We start from the raw sequence: 21,764 nt of genomic DNA, 5'->3' as shown, positions 1-21,764 counted from the left end.
AGCACGCCTCTTCAACACTGACGAAATGGCTGCCACCTGTGTTGTAGAACACGGAGACTGAATCAACACAGCCTTCGAGGCGCTAAAAAAGTTCTGACATTTATGTAGTAAAACAAAAAAGAGTGAAATTGCTGCAGATTTTAAACACTGGCACTGCAGCAGTCTATGTAGTAGAAGAAAAACTAAGTGGGCATGCTGAGTTCATCTGAATCACATTGAAAATGGGATTATTGACGTTGATGAGCGGAGCTCATCCAAAGCAAAATTAACCAGGATCGCATTGAAGCTCGTCCAAAACACTTAAGAAGTCAATTGCCTAGAGCACCAGAGGCAACTGTCCATCGAGGGCACTAAGTAATCACACAGATACTGCTGCAGACTTATGGAGGATGAGGCTGACTTGCCTTTGTTGGTACAATTCATAGAAAATTTAAACTGCTCAATGCTAGAAGACAGAAAATTGATTCCTTACTGTTTTCTCTATAGGCCGTGCAGCATGACACAATCCTTAAATATCCTGACTAACATTAGTGGGACTTGCTCAGCACAGTACAGCATTTCAAGCAGATGGCTTCACAGGAAGCTGATAAACAGCTAGGTGAAAGATACTGCAGAGCATCTTTGACCTTACAGATAAATGGTTTTGCACTTTATGAATATTAAAAGCTCACATCAGGTGCACTGCACACCTTCCAACTTACTCATCCTTTGCTCATTGTAAGTGGAATGCAATGGTGCACAGTGAATTTTCACGAGAAAATGAGAAGACAGCACAAAATAGCAGAGACCGCCCAAACATTGTTTGTTTCAATCATATAACATTTATTTTATTTTTTTCTGTATAAGAAAGCACCTTGTGCCTACCACTTATATCAACAGCTATACAATCACTAGCAATATATGCAACAGAATTATGAACATGAAAAAGTCCATGCGCTGTTGCTGGCAATCACAAAAAAGCCAGAAGGATTAAGAGCAAAACACAGGAACATGCGAATAACGAGGCCCAGCGACAGAGCATTGTGTTGGCAAAGCCACAGAGCATTGTTGGCGGACTAGAACAAGGAAAGAAAAAAAAAAAAAAAGAACTTGGAGGCAGTACACAATCAAGCTGTTTATAAGTGCAGCTGCATTTCTAAGTAAGCAGGAAATTGTCATACCACAGCACAAGCTCATGTAAACCTTGTTACGCTTATAGTTTAACTATGCCTTACTTCTCATGTCCACAGACATTATTGTCATAACTTTCTTTTTTTTTCCATTAATGGAATGTGGAAAAGGTGTGGTAGCCTGGAAAAAGACCATACAGTACACCTAAAAAAAATGGTCACTTAGAATAAGCACAACGTTATCCAACAGCTCTACATAATGATGGTACCTGCAACTGCTGTTAATAGCTATGCAAGTTTCTCTTAGAGTTTTGAATTTTTACCAAGAAAACTGCATTACACAAAACATAAATCTTGAAAGCTTGAGGTGTTGATTTAGTAATTCCCACATCCATGCACACGCTGGCATCCTTTATTCTAAGCAGTTCGGTATGCCCTGTTTGAGATGGGCATATATATATTCACAGTAACCACTGAAATAATTAACCGTGTACCTGACGTAAGAAGTGTGACATGGGAATCCATGTCCAACAGGCATAACTACTACCTAAAGATGACTGCCAAACGTGCACGTAAGCCTGTGGCAAAAGTGGCAGAAAAAATAATCAACTGGGAAATTGACTGTTACTGATAGTACGCAACAAATGCAAAAACATGTCACAACAGAGAGCTGAAAAATAAAAATGTGCGCTGCATAGCAAAACCAAAATGCATAGCACTGTGCCAGACAGACTGTATGTTTCAGTCAAAATAAACTTTGAGCAAAACAAAACGAACGTGCAGTCTCACATTATACATGGCAATGTTTTGCACTGCACGCAAGTAATGGAACCTGATGCAAAACGGGATGTACAGTGCCGGAAAAATGAATGGAATATGAATGAAAGTATGTGCACAGGCATAGGGCAATCAATGTTCACAGAAAGAATGGTACTGAATGAAAAGTAGTCAGAATGGCATAAGTACATAAAATACTGATCGCTTAACCAATGACATGATAGAGAGAGAAAAAATATGAAAAAGGGTGAAGAGAATAACAAAAGTAGAAGGTCATAGATCACATCAACAAAAAGAAAGCAGCATGTATACAGTATACTCTGGTTTGAAATAAATAAGAGTGCAGATGAAACATGTTGTTAAACATGCAAAAATGCACTCAGTGCCACAAATGTATACAGAGACAACAACCAAAAGAGCTACGATGATGCTACATAATTAAGCAAAACATCTCCTCGCCAATCTTATTGGCACAAAAGAACAAGTAAGAAAGTTACAAACATAAAAAACTTAAAACAGTATAATTATTTTCGCACAAATTTGGCTAAGCATATTAATGTTCTATGTGTACATCAAGCACCGGTAACAACAAGCAGCCTAACCAAGCGTTCCTACACTTGAATAGAACAGGAGATGCACTTAACAAACACTGAGTGGACACTGTTCTGAGAAGGAATACCTTCAACAAAAAGATGCGTAATTGACTTCTGAAAGAAAGTGATTTGTCCGCAGAAACACCCGCTATAGCTCACTGGCTGTCCTGTCCCATTAGCAGCATTGTGCTCAGAGCAAGTCTTTCAAATAAAAATGATGGTAATGCATTGTATTTACAAGCAGTGAGAATTCTATACAGCTAGAGCACTCTCCTGACCATGAGACATTATCGTGGCATACTACACAAAAAGCAGTTGACACGAATTCTTCTACAGTAATAGACAATGCAAATCTAAGTGGCAAAATGCTCACTTTGGCACCCGTACAACCCTTTCCACACAAGGAAATGTTGCTGTCGTTAGCCTGCATAAGTAATGCTTTTACTGCAAGGTAGCTGAGAACAAACACAGAAACAGCAAGTCAAGCGCTGCATTGTTTTGTCCCGTCGGCAGCCATTCGAGCCTGTGCAGATATCCGGCTTACTCACAAAAGTGCGAAGAGTGGCACTTCTAACGATAGCCATGAACTGTACACATTCAATACTGCAGAACGATTGACCAAGCTAGTCTACAGAGCTATTTAGGACTTAATATTTTCTGGAACGAAAATAGGTGTGGCTGTCCTGGCAGATAGATGCTAGCACTTGCAACACCCACAGACCACGCATTTTGGCACAAAAAACAAAATCTGTGCGGACAACAGTGGGTCAGGAAAATACACGCTGTGAAGACGTGCAGAGTTTCTGCATTGCATCACAGACATATCTACAGCTGCTTTTATTTTACCCAATCACATGTCCAGCGAAATAAGCAGTCATGAAAAGCTGTTTATGTTTATCTGATGCTGGTGATTCATTCATTTATTTTCGTGTATATTAAGGAAGCTGGCAAAACCTGATCGTCAGTTTTAATTCAGTAGCCATAGAACACAAGAATGTCTTTTATTTTTAAATTCATCATCATCAGCCTATTTTATGTCCACCGCAAGATGAAGGCCTCTCCCTGCAATCTCCAATTACCACTGTCCTACGCCGACCAATTCGAAATAGCGTCTGTGAATTTCCCAATTTCATCACCCCATCTTTTTTAAATTTAAAAAGAAATTGGGCTGCACCAAGTGCAAGTCTCCCAAATTGGTAATATAATAGAGATGTTAAAAAGCAATGATAAGCTGGTTTAGCCCTGTGAAACATCTTTTCGAGACTCCATGTGGACTTATTTGGCAGAAAAGGGTTGGCCATAAGTGGAGAAAATCAAAGGCAAGATCTCCCTCTTTTTTTTGCATCTGATCCACTGCACCGGTACAATTAAATGACACTGTCAGACTAAGCAAATTCATATTCTGTGAATTTCTGTTTGAGTTCACTCCATGTGTCAATTGCATTTACCCTTACATTCCACATAAAGAACTGCATGGCCACACTCTCAATCAACAAACAGCTGCCATTTGTGCATCAATGGTTGGTGCATTTAATAAGCATAATTAAAATTGTAATCTGCAACCAGATGTATGGCACAGCCTCACTGATGTTTCTGCCTCGCATGATTTTCCAAGTTTACAACTTCCTCAAGATAACATAGCAAATTACCCGTTTGAATTATAACCTTGATCATAAGTTCTTCACGATATATGTTTGCCGTAGAGACTTGTGTAAGGGCCGCATTTTTTTTCTAAATTTTGACAAGGTGTGGCCCTTACATGGGACTGAATCTTTTGGTCAAAATGTTGCCAGCGTGGCCTTGACTTGTGCACACTCATGATCAGAGGTCAATGTGCGCGCGTGGCATCGGGGCACTGAACGTGATTGCTTCTCCGTAGGAATATTTTTTTGTTTAATTTTGGACTGCAAAGTGGGGGGTGTGGCCATTACATGGGTGTGGCCCTTACATGAGTCTATACGGTATATGTATTTGCTTATAGTTATTTTTTATTTACATTTTACCTATATTGATGTGATTGCACTGTAATTATGGTACTAAAATATTTGCTTTCAAATGATAACTTGAGTGCAAACTTAACTTAATTTGCTGCTTGATTTGAGCAATTTTAGAAGCTAATACATATGAAATGCTTGTCTAATACTCCTGTCACATGGCACATCCGAGTGTGCTTGAGTCAATGCAGGTCGAACTCAACGGAGTCTGAGCACTGATTCACATATTGTTCAAGCATGGGTGACTTCAAAGCTAGTCCATTTGATCATTCCGCCTCCTCTGACTGCACTCGAACGTTCGATGCAAGAGGAATTGAAAAATGAAGATTGAAACACTACATGGCAGGGATGTTAGATGCAACTCAAGATGTTTACAATACTGCCACAGAGTGATGGCTATAATGTTCACAAACAATGAGTGCCATTTTCCAATTCTAGAAAACAAGAAACGGCCAGAATTTAGGAGACTTTGTTGACAAATCCCAGCTATGTTATCAAATAAACTTTCTTCTCATCCTCTGTACCATCCGAGTGCATTTAGGCGTAGGCTCAAAAGTTGCGTGCTCAGTAGCCTTACATTAACGTTGAGCCTGTCACTCGGTAATCACCAACTTAAAAATAATACCTTGTGGATGGGAGTCTTACATGGAGCATCAACAGCTGCCTTGTAACAAGTTGCGATGGCACAGATGCAAACGTAAAAAAAAAAGGACATTTTCAACATTGAACAAAAAGAAAGGCCCCATGACATTTTGTTGCGAGATGAACCACTCAAGCAGTGCTGTAAAAAACAAGTGTGAGCTTCATGCAAAAGTATAATTCATATACTATTATCAACTTCACACCCTCTCACATTTTTTCATTCAAAGGTGAGAAGCCTTGAAACAAACTCAAGTGTGCTAAACCACTTACTCAAAATGTGCACCTCAGTTTCAGAGCACATTCATTGTTTGGAACATGCACTACTTCGAGCACACAGAGGTGGAGACTAAACTCATAGGAACTATTGTGAGCTACTGACAAAGATTTAAAAAAAAAAAAGAAGCACACACACATACATAGAAGCATAATAACATTATGCCCAGATACAATGTATGTTAACAAAAATAGCAGGAACAAAGATTTGTATCAGATACACATCCCTTATCAATAATCACAATAAGGATGCCCAATACATGACACTGCGGTGAGGGCAGATAACGACACTGACAGACTGATGTAAACAAATAAGTTCCTTTGTTCTAGTCAAACAGTGTAGCCTGTGGACTAGTAGTGCATACAGGAAGAGTCACTTTCAGAAAGCTCCTAACAAAGGACAAGCAGTGCCAATACTTTAAAAGAAAGAAAAATATCGGCAGGTTCAAGGCACTGTGCTCCTCGATCAATATAAGAGCTCTTTATGTATCTTTCCTTTTTTAGACAAGTCAGTGCAGGTAAGGTTTAGAAAGCCAAGATCGGGGGTGAAATAAAATATGCAAGTATTAAGACATCATCAGTGAGGGTGATTTTGTGTGATGGGGGGAAAGGTATGCCTATGCAAATAGAAGCATGGCTAATTGTATGTCCCCAACAACAACGAAAAAAAAAAAGAAAGAAGAGAACAACAAGTGGCATGCACTGATCTTGCAATGTATGGTGTTGCTGGAAAATTTAAATGCGACAAAAATGTTGCGATCGCTCGAACTCAATAAGCGCATGCCGAAGCATAAAAAAAAATGGTCCACGAAAACAAAAGTGAATTAAATCATCAAAATAATTGGAAAGTTCATTTCATGCAACTACTGTAGTAGCCAACACTTAGCACTGTGTAAACAACCATGAAAGCCCACGTATTTGCAAGTTTTAGGTTTCACCTGTTCACGTTTCACTGACATTCATGACAACTGACAGCCAACACATTCACCATTCAAGATGGAGTAAAAATGCTTATTAATTTCATACCAGACTGGTTTTCAGGAGCACTATCAAAGTAATGTACTACTATTATTCAAGGTAAGAAATTTTCAGCTGTACTTCTAAGACTGACTTTCTCTATGGGAAACCGTGCTCATGCAAGGTAACAAGGTCTTCTTTAAATAGGGCAATGCTCGGCAAAAGCACAAAGATAAGCTGCAGCTGTCTGGTCTGTATGAATTGACAAAATGCAATAAGATTTAAGAAAAAAGAAAAAGAAACAAGTTTTCTGAGACTATGACTGCCTTAACTACGGCAAACAGCAATTATGCACCCTCAAATCCTGGATACACTTAAAGGGGCACTAAAGGGAGAATATAATTTGAGCTGTATTGGTAAACTTAAATCACCTTCTTAGAGACAAAAATTAAAGATGGTTGTCAATGACGCCTTAAAGTTCCCACACCAGCTTGCCGTGACATCATGAATTTTGATGGCATCTGCTTTGGATTAGTAAATATGTTTTCAATAAAAAGGGACTACACTTTATTCTATAGGAACCAAATCAATTGAACTCGGCGAGCTTCAAGAACTTTTACTGCACCATAACTGCCCAAATACAAGAAAATATATTGAAATTCATGATGTCACATTGTACAAGTGCAAGGGTTTAAGAGCTAAACTTTAAAAATTTACCTCTGACCTTCATTGTCTCTTTTGCTAATTCACTTGTTACCACAAAACTGATGAAAATGGAGTTTGAAAAAACACTTTATTAGTCAAAACTGATTTAGTGTTTCTTTCTAGTGTCCCTTCAAAGATTCCCACATGACCTTGATGAGAATTTTCTGGTATTCTTGAAAGTCAAGGGAAACCTTCTTTTTTTCACTTTGTGGTAATTTCACTTTGTGCTGTGAAGCAAAGCATGAAAAATGAATGCACATGCAAATGAACATGATCGGCCCACTTTTCTGCCTCATAACTGCTGATGTTGACATTTCTTAGAAGAAAGTCAACAGTGCTGTAGATTCTTCAGGCTTAGTTACTTATAGCATGCAGCATTTTTCTTCAATTGTGAGGCGTTTCTTTCGAGGAAACCACATGGGTTTTCTTTGTAGCGATTGCTACAAATGGGTGGACGTCTGATTTTCCCTTTATTAATTATAGCATGCTAGTATACGTGTTTCAGATGCAACCATGTGATTGCAAGCTAAATAATACAATAGGTACCTATATCATGTGATACTTAAATATCACTACAGCATTTTCTGGATGAAATTAATTTTAACAACCATCTTCATGAAGGTACATGCCAGAATGAACTTCTTCCCTTCAGCATTTCACTTGCAACTCTCCATAAAGCCTGTTGGACGGACGGGAATGCTTGACGTAAGTGGTGCTTGATGATGTCAAGAAAAGTAGCATTTCTGTTCCCCTGATAGCGGTAGTTAATGCCACAGGCTCAAATTCTTCAAAGCTTCATGTGCACTCAAAGCATATATGCTTGCATGTAAGTGAGCATTCAAGTGCATTGATTAGGGTTTTGATGCACATTAAAGTATACTGGAGTCAATCAACCACACCATCAATGTACACTGGGGACACTTTTGATAGAAAATTGCCCTGCTAAGAAGTGCAAGGCGATTTGTTATAAAAAAAAAAATGGTGATTCTACACATATGGTGGATCTCCTCACCTTTTGCCATTTCCTCGAATTTGTAATTGAAACCAAAATAATGTGAACGAGTAGCACTGTGTGCAGCAACATGTCATACTCAAATACTAGCAATAGTTAAACGTTCCCAAGGTCGTAAAGAAAAAAGAAATACAGTATTTACCAGATTCTTAATGTGCAGCCAATTCTCGTGAGATTAAGTAAGAAAATAAAAGCGCACTTCAAGGTAACATGCTCCTGATTTATAAAAGAAGTATACTATAGCATACCCCCCACGTTCGCAATCAGAAAAAAAAAAAAAAAATTTAGACATGCAGAATATTCCTTCACGAGCGAAATAAAAAAAAAAAAAAACATTTCGTGAGGAAAGCAGCGCATCGCTGTCACCATATGTACTTCATCGGTTACAGATGCCAACCACACAGGAGCGATATTAACGAGTGATCACTTTCATGAGATACTGCTCGTATCCTTTCGTGAGACTCTGTATCGGACTTGTCAAAGCATGCGATTGAAAGCGTTCCTGGCACTGTGCGCAGATAGTGAGCTCGGCACGGTACCAGAAATACTGGTGGCCATGTACACCGATGTGTCTGGTGCCGAGTGACGTGAAATCTAGCGAAAGTGATAGTATCTTCAAAAGTGATCGACAGAGAATACCGCTCCAGATTGTAGTTGAGCGCAAACTGAACCCACAAATACTTTAATGAAAACAGGGTCTGTTGCCATCACCATCGAATGATGACGCTGTGTTTTATAGCTCTGACGGTAATCTGTTACCAATGCCATGAACAACGTCTTGGTTTCATACTCGATTGTAAGGTGTAGGGAATTTTTGGACCCATTTTCTTGGAAAGAAGGTGTGCGTTAGATTCAAGTAAATATGGTAAGTGCTTCTTAAACTTCTCTATATTTTTGCCCCTTGCTTAAGCTTAAGATAATTTCAGGCTAATAATAACGATTCACCATCCAGCATGAGAATGAAAGTAGCCAATATGGATGCCTCAAAATTTTATGACATATTTCGCGTGAACAGTTAAAAAAATGTTCTGATGGTAAAATAATATTTCGTAGCACAAGGAACCTCATCTTGCCCTTGTGAATTCTTTAACAAGTTTCTGTGTACACAAAAAAATTTTGCGTATCTTGCAAATCATGACAATACATAAATTTAAACGGGAAGATTGCATCAAGTAGAGGTAGGCATGCATTGCATGTATTATCTGGTGTATTCGGTGCACCTTTTCATAGCACCTACTAAGTGAAAACTCCAAAGTGTGCAACATTAAAATCGGTCCTCACAGTTTTAAAACTTGATGGTGAGGCTACTAAAGAATGTCTGGCAGTGCCATTATTACATCTTCAGATGTGGTAATCTTTACATTATTAAAGAAAGAAAGAAAATTATTGCACTGGCCAAGAGAAAGGGTATCTAGAATGAGCTGGCACTACTTCGTTTACTTTCAGCTACCTTGGTTAGTATCTTTTATATTCAAAACAAGCATGATACAGTGATGATGACAACGCTAACATAGGCAAAGAGAAGGTACAAAAGCAATGATGACGTTTGACTTTCAAGTTGCTGTAGTTACTACACACAGTGCGGATTTAAGTTGAACTCGGTCTGCAGAATCTGCATTGTCTAAATAAGCTGCTGTGATGAGTTTGGGGCGACAGAGCACGTGCACAGAAGCTGACGAGTTCAATAAGAGCACACAAGAACAAACCAAATGAACAAACCTCTCAGCATTGGCAGACTGCCCTGTTTAGAGCCACGCAGTGCTTCTTTGTGGTGATCGAACTAGAGCAGCAAATTAACATAGACATACTGAAGCATGTAGACTAGTTTGATAGATGTCTGCTCTAATATGCTATGTCAGCCACTTTTGTCCTAGCAACACAGCTGAAATGTGGAGTTTCATACCTTAGCCACTGAGTACGTGACTGTAGCAGACTCAGACCACCCAGTTAACCTCCTGTTGCACCTGCATTAATAGAATATTCTGGACATGGAGGTAAGCCCCCATTTTCAACTTCGTCAGCTTTTTTAGATCTGGGACTTCCAAGATCTAATACGACACAGCCAAGACTGCAACACTCATGCTACTAGTGACCTCGTTTCTTTTGCCAGAGACTGCACCTTAATTATGTCCCAAGTTTCAAGCAAGACATTTCAAGACCTTCCGGTATTTGAGTGCAGGCCAATAATAGTTAACAATGCCAAGAGTGTGTACACAGTCCATGACAATCTGTTGAGTACTGTTGCTGTTTAACACTCCTTTCTGCAAATGAAACTCATTGAACCTTTACTGCAGTGTGAGCAAGATGCCATGTGCCAGCAAAGTTACAATTCAGCCTTCATAGTCCAGATGGAAATACCTAAGTGACAGCATGAAATGGATTATCAGCCCATTGCCAAATGGTGGCAGTTCATTTTTGCTAGTTCCTAGATAGTCTAGCTGGCTACATATGGAAATGGGTTAACGATGCAGTTAGATCGGTCACTGTCATCCCCACAAATCTCTGTGGGACAGAGATCTCTCCCAATACTCGGCAAGTGAATGAACCTTTTCCTCCATTAGACATATTCATCCTATACGTCTGAATTTGCCAATTCCCTTGCTTAACCTTCCCTTGCCACCACAATTACATTTCTCTACCCTTGATACCCCGTCTGTCAAACTACAGACCAGGGGGCCCGGCTAAATATTTTATGCTCTGCGTTTCAGAATGCCATAATAGCAGTACACCTTTGACCCTAAAACACAGCCTCAGTAAGAACCAAAATGGAGCACACCACACTAAAAACATACACACAGTTGACAATCCATCAAGCAATGAGCCACGTGGTTCTAACATTCTTGCGTGCTCTTACCAAACTTGGCCAGCAGCTCCCATGAAGAGACAATCAGCACTGGCTTGTGCATCGGTTGTCAGAAAGACGACGGGGCGGGGCACATGGCCACGACACAGCGGCAATGGCGAACACAGGGCAATCACCTGCGTCGACGGCGGTCAGGTGCGGCCGAAAAAGTGCGGCCATAGCGCAGCGAGAGGTCCCTGGCAAACTCGCTCTTGAGCAGGGAGAGGCACTTGCGGTACTGGCTGCTTGACCGGAAGCGGGCAATGTCCAGCGATGGAGCATGTGGCATGTGCACCATGAATCCATTGGGCAACACCACAAACTCATAGCCCTGGGCGTGCAGTTCCATGATGTGGGAAACCTATGGCAAGGATTGGTGGATACATTTCACAGTTACCTTCCATGTGTACAGTGTGAAACTAACATAACTAAACACCTGTTCAAAGCTCGTTCACATAATCAGTACACTCTGACAGTACTAACCTATGTGGCTGAAACTTCAAGGACAACAGAAAAGCTTGAGAGGCTAAGAGCCATGCAATAAGCAATGGAATCGAAAGCGATAGGCACCACGTTAAGAGACAGGAAGGCTGTGCATTAGACAGCAAATGTGGGCAGCTGATACTCCAGTTGAGATTAACAGGAAGAAGGTGAAGTGATGTGTCGAGCAGATAACCATTAGAGTAACCGAACGGGTATCACACGAAGAGTCAGGGATGGCACAGGATTAGGTGCTGTGGTGAGATTATGAAATTTGTAGGCATAAGGTGGAGTCAGCTGTCATAAGACAGGGTAATTAGAAATCACTGGGACACCCATTCACTCTGCAGTGAATGACAAAGAAACATGGTGGACAAATCATACGATACTATAACATCCCAAATGCTGTACCACACTGCCACTGCCTTATAATGCATAAAAAGTCAGGGTGACTTATGTTCTGGCATTTAATTCTTTTACATTCGAGCCTCATTATAATGAAGTTGCATCAGACATGAAAATATGTTTGTTATACCCGACACTCATTATAAGCATGTATTTGTTACCCACCTATATTAATGAGACTCATTTAAGATTTCCTTCGTTATATCCAATAACTTGTTATATCCGTGTTTGTTATACAGTGAAACCTCATTAAACCGTAGTTGGCCGGAGCTAGGAATAAGTATGTACTACACGGTAGTATTGCTTAACTGAAATAGCACGATATCGCCCACTTACCTGTCAAAAATGGAACTCGGAGAGAGTGCGATGAAAGGGGAAAGAAACATGCAGTATTTATTCACTTCGCGTGACAAAAGTGTTATTTTCGTTTGATGCCGCGGCGGCCTAGCAGCAACGACAGCAGCCTCAAACTTACTGAGGCTGCGAGCCAGCTTTTCAGCCAGCCCCCTCTTCTCAGCAAACACTCACATGGCAGATTCCTCGTTGGCGTTACGTATTCTCCGCGTATGCACGCGGTAGTGCTGCAAAAGTCGCGGGGCGCCTTTTTCATTGAGGAGTGCTGTTCTCGTCGCAACGATTGCATTCATGAGGCTGATGTAATGCGCAGATTCTACCACTGTCAGGCCTGAATCGCCTGTGCTGTCGCTTTCCGTGCTGTCCTCATCATTGTTGCTAGTCGACACTTCGGCAACAACAGAGGCAACGATGGCGAAAAGTTGAACCTCGTAGCTGACATCTCTTTGCGGTCACAGCAGCGTCGCCGAGCAACTTCTTCACATTCCAAATGCCACACACCATAGTCAACGGCAGATCCCTGTCGCGTGCCAGCGCCGACTTCTTTGTGTCACGTTCGATGCCTAATTTTTCTTCTATGCTGAGCAACTGCCGTCTTTTTTATTCGAGCTTCGGCATGATGCGAGTCCTTCACTCTAAAAAAAGTTTACACCCTTTGAGGTGTATATCTGCCACACAACAATAATTGTCATCTGCCTTGCTTGCGTTTCCTTTCTTGAAAACGCCGTGTCCGCGACTTTCCTGTCGGCAATGCTATACCATGCCGATAATGCGCATGCCGTTCATTACTGGGAAGTACCAGGCTCGCAGCGTTAAAGAAAGGAAATGTGGACAAGACAGATGACGTTTATTGTTGTGTGGCAAGATACGACTCAAAGGGTGTAAACTTTTCTTAGAGTGTTGGTTGCACAATGCCACAACGCTCTCTGGCTCGGCGCTGAAATAATGTTGATGTCGATGTGGCTTCACGCGCAAACACCCAGGGCGCTTGGAGGTCGTTGTTCCGATCCCTGAGGCTTGTTGTTCTGCTGGGCCGTCCATCGGAGACGACGCACCGCCGTGTTTGCGCGACAAAAAGTGGAAACACCTCATGTTAACCGATACGTACGCAATAAGCTGGTACAGTTTATGCGGATACAAAACACATTATGTTCAATGGCCACTGAGTTGGGGATTTGACTTTACTACTTTTTAAACAAAACTACTGTTTAAGCGGGTATGGTCTAATGAGGTTTTACTGTATTGAGTTTTGACAAACAACGCAGACATTTCTGGTGAACTTGACTGGCTGATCTCATGGAGCTGCCTGAATTTAAGACAGTGGTTTCCGGGGTTTGCCCATGGAAGCCAACATGTTCTGAAGAATTGGGTTGCAGTGAAAGTTGTCATGCACAGCTGGTACTACTTGTTATTTTCATAGCTGCTCCTATAGCAGCTCTAGCAAGGCTTGTCACTAAAGGTAAGTCCGAAAGCAACAGCAAATGCTGTCTTTCCATTAATTCCATGCTGAAACATGCCAATGTTTGAAAAATTACTAAAACCAAACAAACTTCTGACACATGGAAGTGATTCAACATACTCTAGACTAGAGGCATACATTTGCGCTACAAAGTGTGAAACTTGCACCCAATTAAACAGTGAAATTCTTTAGAGAAAGTAAGATAATAAGATAAGCAACAAATGAAACCAAAAGCAAGTAATGCAAAAGACATGGTAACCAGAGAAAAAATCATCAACTTCAATTACCATGGCTAATAGCACTCATATGCAGTGAAAGCAACACAATGAAAACACAACTTGAGTCTAGAGGTTCAGACCTTGTTCCAACCGAAGCCCACAAAGCGCTTGTCATATTCAGGCACATCTCTCTTGACCACCACATAGGGCTCGAAGTTGGGCTCCCAGTTCACCAGGTAGGGTGTTGTAGCCGTCCGCCACTTCCCATAGTTTGTCGGTGCGTGGCCCTTCTGCCACACATGGTACCTGTAGTTGCACCACGGCAGTTATGAAGGTGATCAGTATTGAGCTGTCAAATCAAAAGAATTTGGCTCACCTGAAGGTAAACAGAGTACCCATGTCCAACATAGAAAGCAATTCCGCCTTTGTTTTTGGAAAACTCAGTCGGTACCTCTGTGTTTCAAACGCAGGCACTATCAGTGCCTGTAAAAGGACAAGGTGGGGGTTAAAAAGTTCTTCGATAGTATATAGCCAGCTATGCAAATATCGTAGAGGAAATGCTCTTGACTAGTGCAAAAAAAATTGCAGGCAGGCATTGCAGCTAGTCAACTGCAGCATTTAATAGTCAACATGTGCCTTCTACTTACAGGGATGCAAGGCACACTCAAAGGCTTATTATCAATGTCATTATTGAGAATTCTTTAATAAATCCAATGGATAATATGAATTTTGAATAAAACTGGAGATGTTAGTCAGCTTGTACTTGTCCTACCGACCATCACTTGAAAACTGAATGACAATGAACAGTAAACTCCTTTTGTAGCTGCCATGGAGGGCAAAATAGCCATGCATCCTGCAGCTGGAAGTAGCCGCAAGTGCGAAATGCTTCATTACAGCATCATCAAAATATGCATTACGCCATCTACAATGCTATTACAGCTGCATTCATCCCTGCAACAGACTCCTTCAAGTGATGCTGTAGTTCTCCACACCTTTAGCAAGTTCAGTTCTTCACACTTAATTAATCCTTATCACCATCTTTCACATTACTGATTCTCAATTTAGGGACAAATTCCTTTTTATTGTGATAGCAATCCTGTGGCTACTCCAGGCACATTCCACTGTCAGCATCAGTGTGATGTTTCGTATAAAGGTGGGGAGGAAGTGTGCCATCTTCCATCGCACTCAAGGTAGCAGGGGTGGGGGACGTGGGGGTTCTACTTCGGCAGTGGCTGCGTATGTTGCGGCTCAGCAGGTATGTGTGGGCCCTATCCTGAAAGTGATCTGCGGTGGGTACAGAGTATAGGTGTGCTGAGGACTGATGGCTTCGTGTGTGCTGTGTTCTCACAACTTAGTTCACACTGAAGTGAGAGCTAGCATGAAGGGCGATTCACTCGCTGCTGCCACCACTTTTCCTCATGCCAGCGTTTGGCAGCTAGTGTGCGCTGTCATCGAGTGAGATGTGTTCATGTTTGCTTGTGCATGCATGATACCATGCTTGATAATTTAGTTAGTAAGTGAGTGTTTACAAGTTTATACGGCTGATGAAACTACTATCCTTACTTCACATAGCTGCCTAATATTTTGCTATCGCAATCCATGCTCCGCCTTTTGATGAAACTGCAACATTTTTCACAACACTTTCCCTCTAACCTCTCGGTCATCAGCACAGTTCTTTCTCCTTTGTCAGTGGATGGGACGATGGAGGAATTGAACACAAGGGGACACAAATTTCTTTCACGGTGTTGAGTTAAACAGTGCGTGTCGTCACATCCGCACTTCAACTCAACATGAACAAGTGTCTCACCTTGCGTGAAGACTCAAGACCCAAAGCAAACACAGACCGCTTCAGATACTCGTAGAGGCCATGCATAGGCAGAAAATCAATGTCGGTAAGGAACACAAATGGTGTGTTCACTTGTTGCAGAGCAACATTTCGCAGCATGTTCACAGGGTAGAAAGTCTGAAACAGGTGAACACAGCCTGTTACTAGACATTTTGGAACTCAGCTAATCGATGCAAGGTAATGCCTTGAAAACAGCACAGCAGCATAGAGACGGGAGTTCAGGGCAGTAAGGCACAACGTGAGAGCTGCTTATGGTATATCTACACCATGGAACAAGTGCACATTTTCTGTACTGGACAGCGCATTATGTATCTACATGCGACGGATTGCTGTATCTGTGTGTCGCCCACAACCCGCATGGACAGAAAATGCAGAGCTTATGACATCCGGATTATAGAGGTTGAACACTGTGGAATTAGTCCAGAATGCTTTATATGCCTGGCAATAAGCGCTATTTTTTTGGCAACAAGGCTGTTTCAGAGGAACCAAAAACCATTGTTGTCCAATCTGGGCAAACCAACAGCCATTGTGCCAAACTCCGTGCATCTTGACTCCACTCTCAAATGAGTGCTACTAGCATTAGTGGAGTGAGGTTGAGAGTAGTAGCAGTGTTTTTTAATTGTGTCATCCGCTCGCCTTGTCTGTCCCATAGATGCACACGCTGAGGAATTATTGTTCGTGGAACAGTTGTCCACGGAGCTGTTTGCCTGCTGTGTGGATACACCATTATGGATGAAAGAAAGGATGAACGGAAGGAAAGAAAAATATAACACCACTTGTTGTGTTCCTCTAACTTTATCACAGCACTGTTTTCAACACCTGAGCTATCATTGACTGTGTGTCCTACATAAAGATTTGCTCCAGGCATTAGATGTTGGGAAGCCAAGCGAATTCATAGCCAATGGTCAGGCACTAGAGGGCTGTTTGTACGGTGCAGTCCAGTGTTAAAGGGAACACCCTAATGCAACACTCCTATTTTGGCGGCGTTCTAGCTTTATGTGCTGGCTGAGTCAATGTCAATGCACTGCACAGGTGTATATGAAAGTTCCAGCGGCACCAACCACAAGTCATGTGCTGCAAAGCCAGGCAATTGTACCCTTGCCAGAAAGAAACGCTCTTATGTGCTCTACACTCATGTGTTTCCTGTTACAGTGGACCGCACTGTACAACAAATACACTGGAAGCCATGCAAACAGATGGTATCATTAACAGTCATGCATACAGATAGTACAATTATTTGGAACAGCTGTGTGACAGACATCTAACGGCAGACTGTTGAAAGACACCAGAGGTCAATCGCCACAGATTCAGTGAAAAAAGGGTAGCTGTTGCAACAATTTTCATCATAAATCAGATTGAGATGGCACTTACTCCATCTTTGTAGACAATGTGGTAGCCCACATTCTTGCGACTTTGCAAAATCTCCGAGCTCAGGGTGTAGCTCAGGAATTGTTGGACTTCAGAGTCTGACATGTACAATGCCAAACTTATTGGCCCTGAAAATGAAAAAAAGAAACAGAAAAAAGAAGTAATTTCCAGCTGCTCTGGACTGTGAAAGTAAGATAATATCGTTAATATAAATGAAGAATAGTACAGATAACACCTGGGAGCAAAATACTACTACTAAACAAATTATACCACTAAATTAAACCCAATGAACATTTGTAGCACAAAATGCTATTGGACAGCTCATGAAAATCAATAAAATAAGAGGCAAACTAAGCTGGTACCATGCTTGCTTGAGCAAACTTATAAAGCACGTTGGCCGATATGACTCAGATCTTTAAGGTATACCTACTTCTATGCAAACTCTTTTAGGTACCAGCCAGAGTTAATGCAAACTTTTCCACGTTAAGAATGCCAGTGGAACAGTGAAGCTGGAGACACTAATGTACTGGAGGAAACACAGCTCAGAATTAAACAAAATTCTTTGCTACTAATTAAACATGTATGTAAGTATTTCAGGCCTCTGGCATTACCGAAAGGAACGAAAATTTAATTTGAAAGAGAGAGAGTGATATATGTATATATATACATACATACCTTCCCAATGTTTGCAAACTGCTTCTACCATCTGAAGCCTGTCCATAGATAACTGGGCAACCAACGTGACATCATTGCCCTCTGGAGACTGTAATAGACAGGGATTTGACATTTGCATTTCAACAACTATGGGAAGAAGAACAACAGATAATTAAAAGATGTCACGCAGTGGAGCTGACATAAGGTATTTAGATACAGTGAAATTCTCATAAAACAGCTATTACACTCTGATCAATAACTTTAATTGAACCTATGCTACTTAAAATTGGGCCTAACCATACTGCTGATGTAACTAATAATTTTACAACAGCCGGTATAGCGATGTGAGCCCCATCTTTCAAGTAAAGCCATAAAATTATCACAAATGTGGAAATGTGAAAAAGTCTGGCATAACATAGTCTGCACTTTTCAAGTCAATGAGCTATGGGAAATTGCTCACAGTTATTTATTCATTCAATGCCATTGTGGCGTTACAGAGAGGAGTGGTACAGTTGTGGTAGATTGTTACAGATGCATGTCTTGAATGTAGATTGAGCAGGGTTGCTCACGATGGGGATGGGGAAGTGATTCCATTCCAATGACATCTTTGGTATGAATGAATGAAAGTACAAGCTGGTGCGGCAGCTTGGCACTTGAACTTTAAAACGATGATCACCACATGATGAGATGCAGGAAGGCGCAGTGAAGAGTGCACTTTTGAGATCATAGTGAAAATTTAGTAAATTAAAATTAAGTGAAATTAATGAAAATCAATGTCCCTTGAGTCAAATGAATATTGATATCTTCCCACTGATCTTTGGTAGAAAATACAGGTTTATATACAAGTGCAACACTACCTAGCTTACTCCCACATCGGCTCAAAACAGTCATTAAGGGCTCTCCATATAAGAGATGAGGCACAGACAGAGGTACTCACAGGCTCATAGTCATATTCAATGTAGTAGAGGTGTGTGCGATGCTGGGCAACCCTTGCTCTCCTAAAGTCATAGCAGGGGTCGTCCTCATCCAACAGATTCAACTGTAGGAGGACATACACGTCAGTTAAAAAAAAAAGAAGACCTTGCACAAATCACCAATAAGCAATATATCAAGTTACAGTTAAACAAAATACTGCTACTGGCTCACAATCTGAACACTCACAATGAACTTGCATGCACACATAGGTAATCCTAGCATGCTACAGGTTGCCTGCACATTCAGCACTCTCATAAACATCTATATGTCATCAAAAATATATGAAGCAGCCGCACTAAGTCATATGCACAATGTAAGTGAATTCCACAAGCTCACCGAGGCATTTCGAAGCACTAATATATTTAGTGGCATCTCGTCGATATGATTTTACATAATACATTTTTCCCTAATACATTTTTTTTTCTTTTCCCGGCCAACGTCCCATAGGAGTGTACGGTAGTGCAATTAAATGACTGGACAAAAGAAGACTCACAGGGACACACACAGCGCTGTGTGTGTCCCTGTGCGTCTTCTTTTGTCCCGTCTTTTAATCGCGTTACCGTACACTGCTTGAAGATGCATTACCAACAGGCCCACATTGCATCCTATAGGAGCAATGTATTTTTATACAATTATTGTGATCGCATTTTCACCTGAACTCGGACAATACAACTGCAGAAGTGGGTGTTTATGGGTATTTCTAAAACTCCTCAAAGCCTTATTTTCCAGTGTACTAGCTTAAATAACATTCCAATAACCCACAAACAACGTGTTAAGCCACAGCCACACTAGAGGAACAACGCATGCAGCATGCCAGCGGCAGTAAAACGCTGCTGCGACAGTGTGGCCACATCAACTGGAGGTGCGCTGCTGCTCAGTTGAGTGAAGAAATGGCGGTTTCTTTTTTTTTTTAACTTCGAGAAGAACTTTTTTTTTATGGACATTGAAAAGAAGAAAGTTCAGTGTAAACTGACGAGCTATTTCAACGTTGCTGAATAAAAGTGCGTTCGCTGCAGTTTGTGTGGCACCAAGTGATGCTGCTCCACATAACGTGTTATGTGGATCAGTGTCACTCGACACCCCACGAACCTTTGCTATTTAGAAGCGTTGATTGTTGGGCCAGTTGGTGCATCAAGTTGTATCATTGAGCGGGATAAGGATGGAAAGAAACGATGTAGACAGGACAGACGCTCACTTCCCAGACAATACACAACATCCTGCGGACGTCCAAACAAAATTCTGACATCCCACATCCTACGAAAGATGTTCTGCAGGCATCCATGGGACATAGGGTTCAGCAAAGTCCTAACACATGCACAACTGCAGACATTATTGTGATGTGTTGGCAGAGTTGGCCGGCAGCAAGTTTGAAACATGCACAAAATGGCCCAGCATGGTCCAATACACTGTGCATTTTGTTGTTTTTAATTTCGCAACTAAACCAAAAACGCCAATGGGCCATATATTCATAACATATGAGTTTATGCACACCTTGAGGGCCAATTACTCCTGCACAAATTATAAATATCGTGTTTCTTCCCTGTCAGTAATGTAACACGTAATTTCGCTGGATTGTGCTGATTATTTCCCCATTCTCGCCCTATTAGCACTTACGGTAGTGGTGTGGTGGTGGTCATGGTACGATGTTTATCTTTTCTTGGGGCCTGATGACTGTTTGCAAAATTCATGCAGTTGCAATAAAGGTGTGCAAGTTTTATTGCTCCACTCATTTGCATGTAAAGGCCACCATGTGACCAGAACAAGCATGACAAATGACATCCATTTTACGTCGCAAGCCGGAGATATAACTTCCATCCGGCACCCAGACAACAACCGAAAAATACCCGGCCGGGACCTCCATGGGCTGTCTTTCGCTGTTTCACATGGGAGGTTCTCTGGATTAGCATAAGACATTTTAGGAACGTCCCCGGAATCTCCTCAACCTCCTTACAGGGACGTCTATCAAACATTTTTAGGATGTCTATGTGTTGTCTGGGCTATAACTGATGTTTAATGAATAGTTTCCAAAGAAGCGGTAAGGGTGCGCATGCGGAGTCAGAGGGCAGATACAAGGCTCCTACAGATTCACATGCAAAAGTTCTAAAAAAGCCTAACACCTACTGAGATAACTTGCCTTGTATCTGCCCTCTGACTGCACATGCCTGCCACCACCACTCCCTTGGAAACTATTAATTAAACTTCAGTTGTAAGTGAGTGTCTGTCCTGTCCACATTATTTCTTTCCACCCTTATTCCACTCAAAGACACAACACTTTGCTATTGAGTTTGTCACCGAGTACGGCTACTTTCATACTTTTCGGAGCTTGCTTTGGATAATACGATTTTTCGGATGACACGTCTTATTTTACAGTTCCTGTAAAGATTGTATCAATGAGATTCCGCTGTATGTCTCTCTCGCTGAAACCTCTCATTTTATGGCAGCGATAAGTACAAAGTACCTGGCTCTCTGTTTCTAGGCAAGAGTGCTGCATAGCACTGCTTTATGTTTGGCAATGGCCTTCCAGTTCTATTAGTTACTCAATAAAGTACATAGTACGATTAAGTTGTTTTGTATGACTCTGAGGAAAGCTTTAAACCAACTACACTGTGACCTGCATGGTTAACATGACAACATAAAAAACTGCTTTGAGTGTGCAACTCATTCATAATCAAACCTCACACAATGATCATGTTCCATAGCCTATTTTATATGATAACACATTTGGTGCCAACACTGTCCAGGTTCATTTGCTTGCCATAGAAAAACCTAACTTGGTCAGTAGAGCAAGCTAGTGCTGCCACTCTGCCTTCAGAGCCCTCATGCTGCTGCTTTTGTGTCCCCTAATTTTTCATGGCAGATGGCAACTACTAGCACTTTTCAATTACTGGCTTAGGCTATTTTGATGCATGGATTTGCAGATGCTTGTGATCTTCCCTTTCCACTGGACAGCCAGGAAATATGCACGCCAAATTTAGTACTACCAAAACAGACTGCAAATGTGGAAGATTTAAATGCTAATGAGCCTGTAAACTCAAAGAAACTGAGTGGCAAAATAAATACGCAGGTAAAAATGGAACTTCCAGCTTTTTTTTTTCTGGTGA

At 41.3% G+C, this 21,764-nt stretch overlaps 1 protein-coding gene across 1 annotated transcript in view; it reads right to left on the bottom strand.

Annotated features, from left to right (window-relative positions):
* Positions 1-798: 798 nt before the first annotated feature.
* The window catches only part of LOC126536010 (xylosyl- and glucuronyltransferase LARGE2s-like), a 46,013-nt gene continuing 25,047 nt past the window's right edge, over positions 799-21,764 (bottom strand). Inside the window, exons 11-17 of the mRNA XM_050182897.2 lie at positions 18,626-18,727; positions 17,710-17,797; positions 17,038-17,162; positions 15,628-15,783; positions 14,197-14,303; positions 13,961-14,126; positions 799-11,265 (exon numbers count right to left, since the gene is read on the bottom strand). Coding sequence (XP_050038854.1) covers positions 11,038-11,265; positions 13,961-14,126; positions 14,197-14,303; positions 15,628-15,783; positions 17,038-17,162; positions 17,710-17,797; positions 18,626-18,727 — 972 coding nt within the window. The 3' untranslated portion in view covers positions 799-11,037. The remainder of the gene's footprint in view (positions 11,266-13,960; positions 14,127-14,196; positions 14,304-15,627; positions 15,784-17,037; positions 17,163-17,709; positions 17,798-18,625; positions 18,728-21,764) is intronic.

Source organism: Dermacentor andersoni, chromosome 4 (genome assembly GCF_023375885.2).
Source record: "Dermacentor andersoni chromosome 4, qqDerAnde1_hic_scaffold, whole genome shotgun sequence".
Classification (NCBI taxonomy): Eukaryota; Metazoa; Arthropoda; class Arachnida; order Ixodida; family Ixodidae; genus Dermacentor; species Dermacentor andersoni.
Note: the sequence above shows the minus strand (reverse complement) of the source record. Positions and strands in the feature narration are given on the sequence as shown.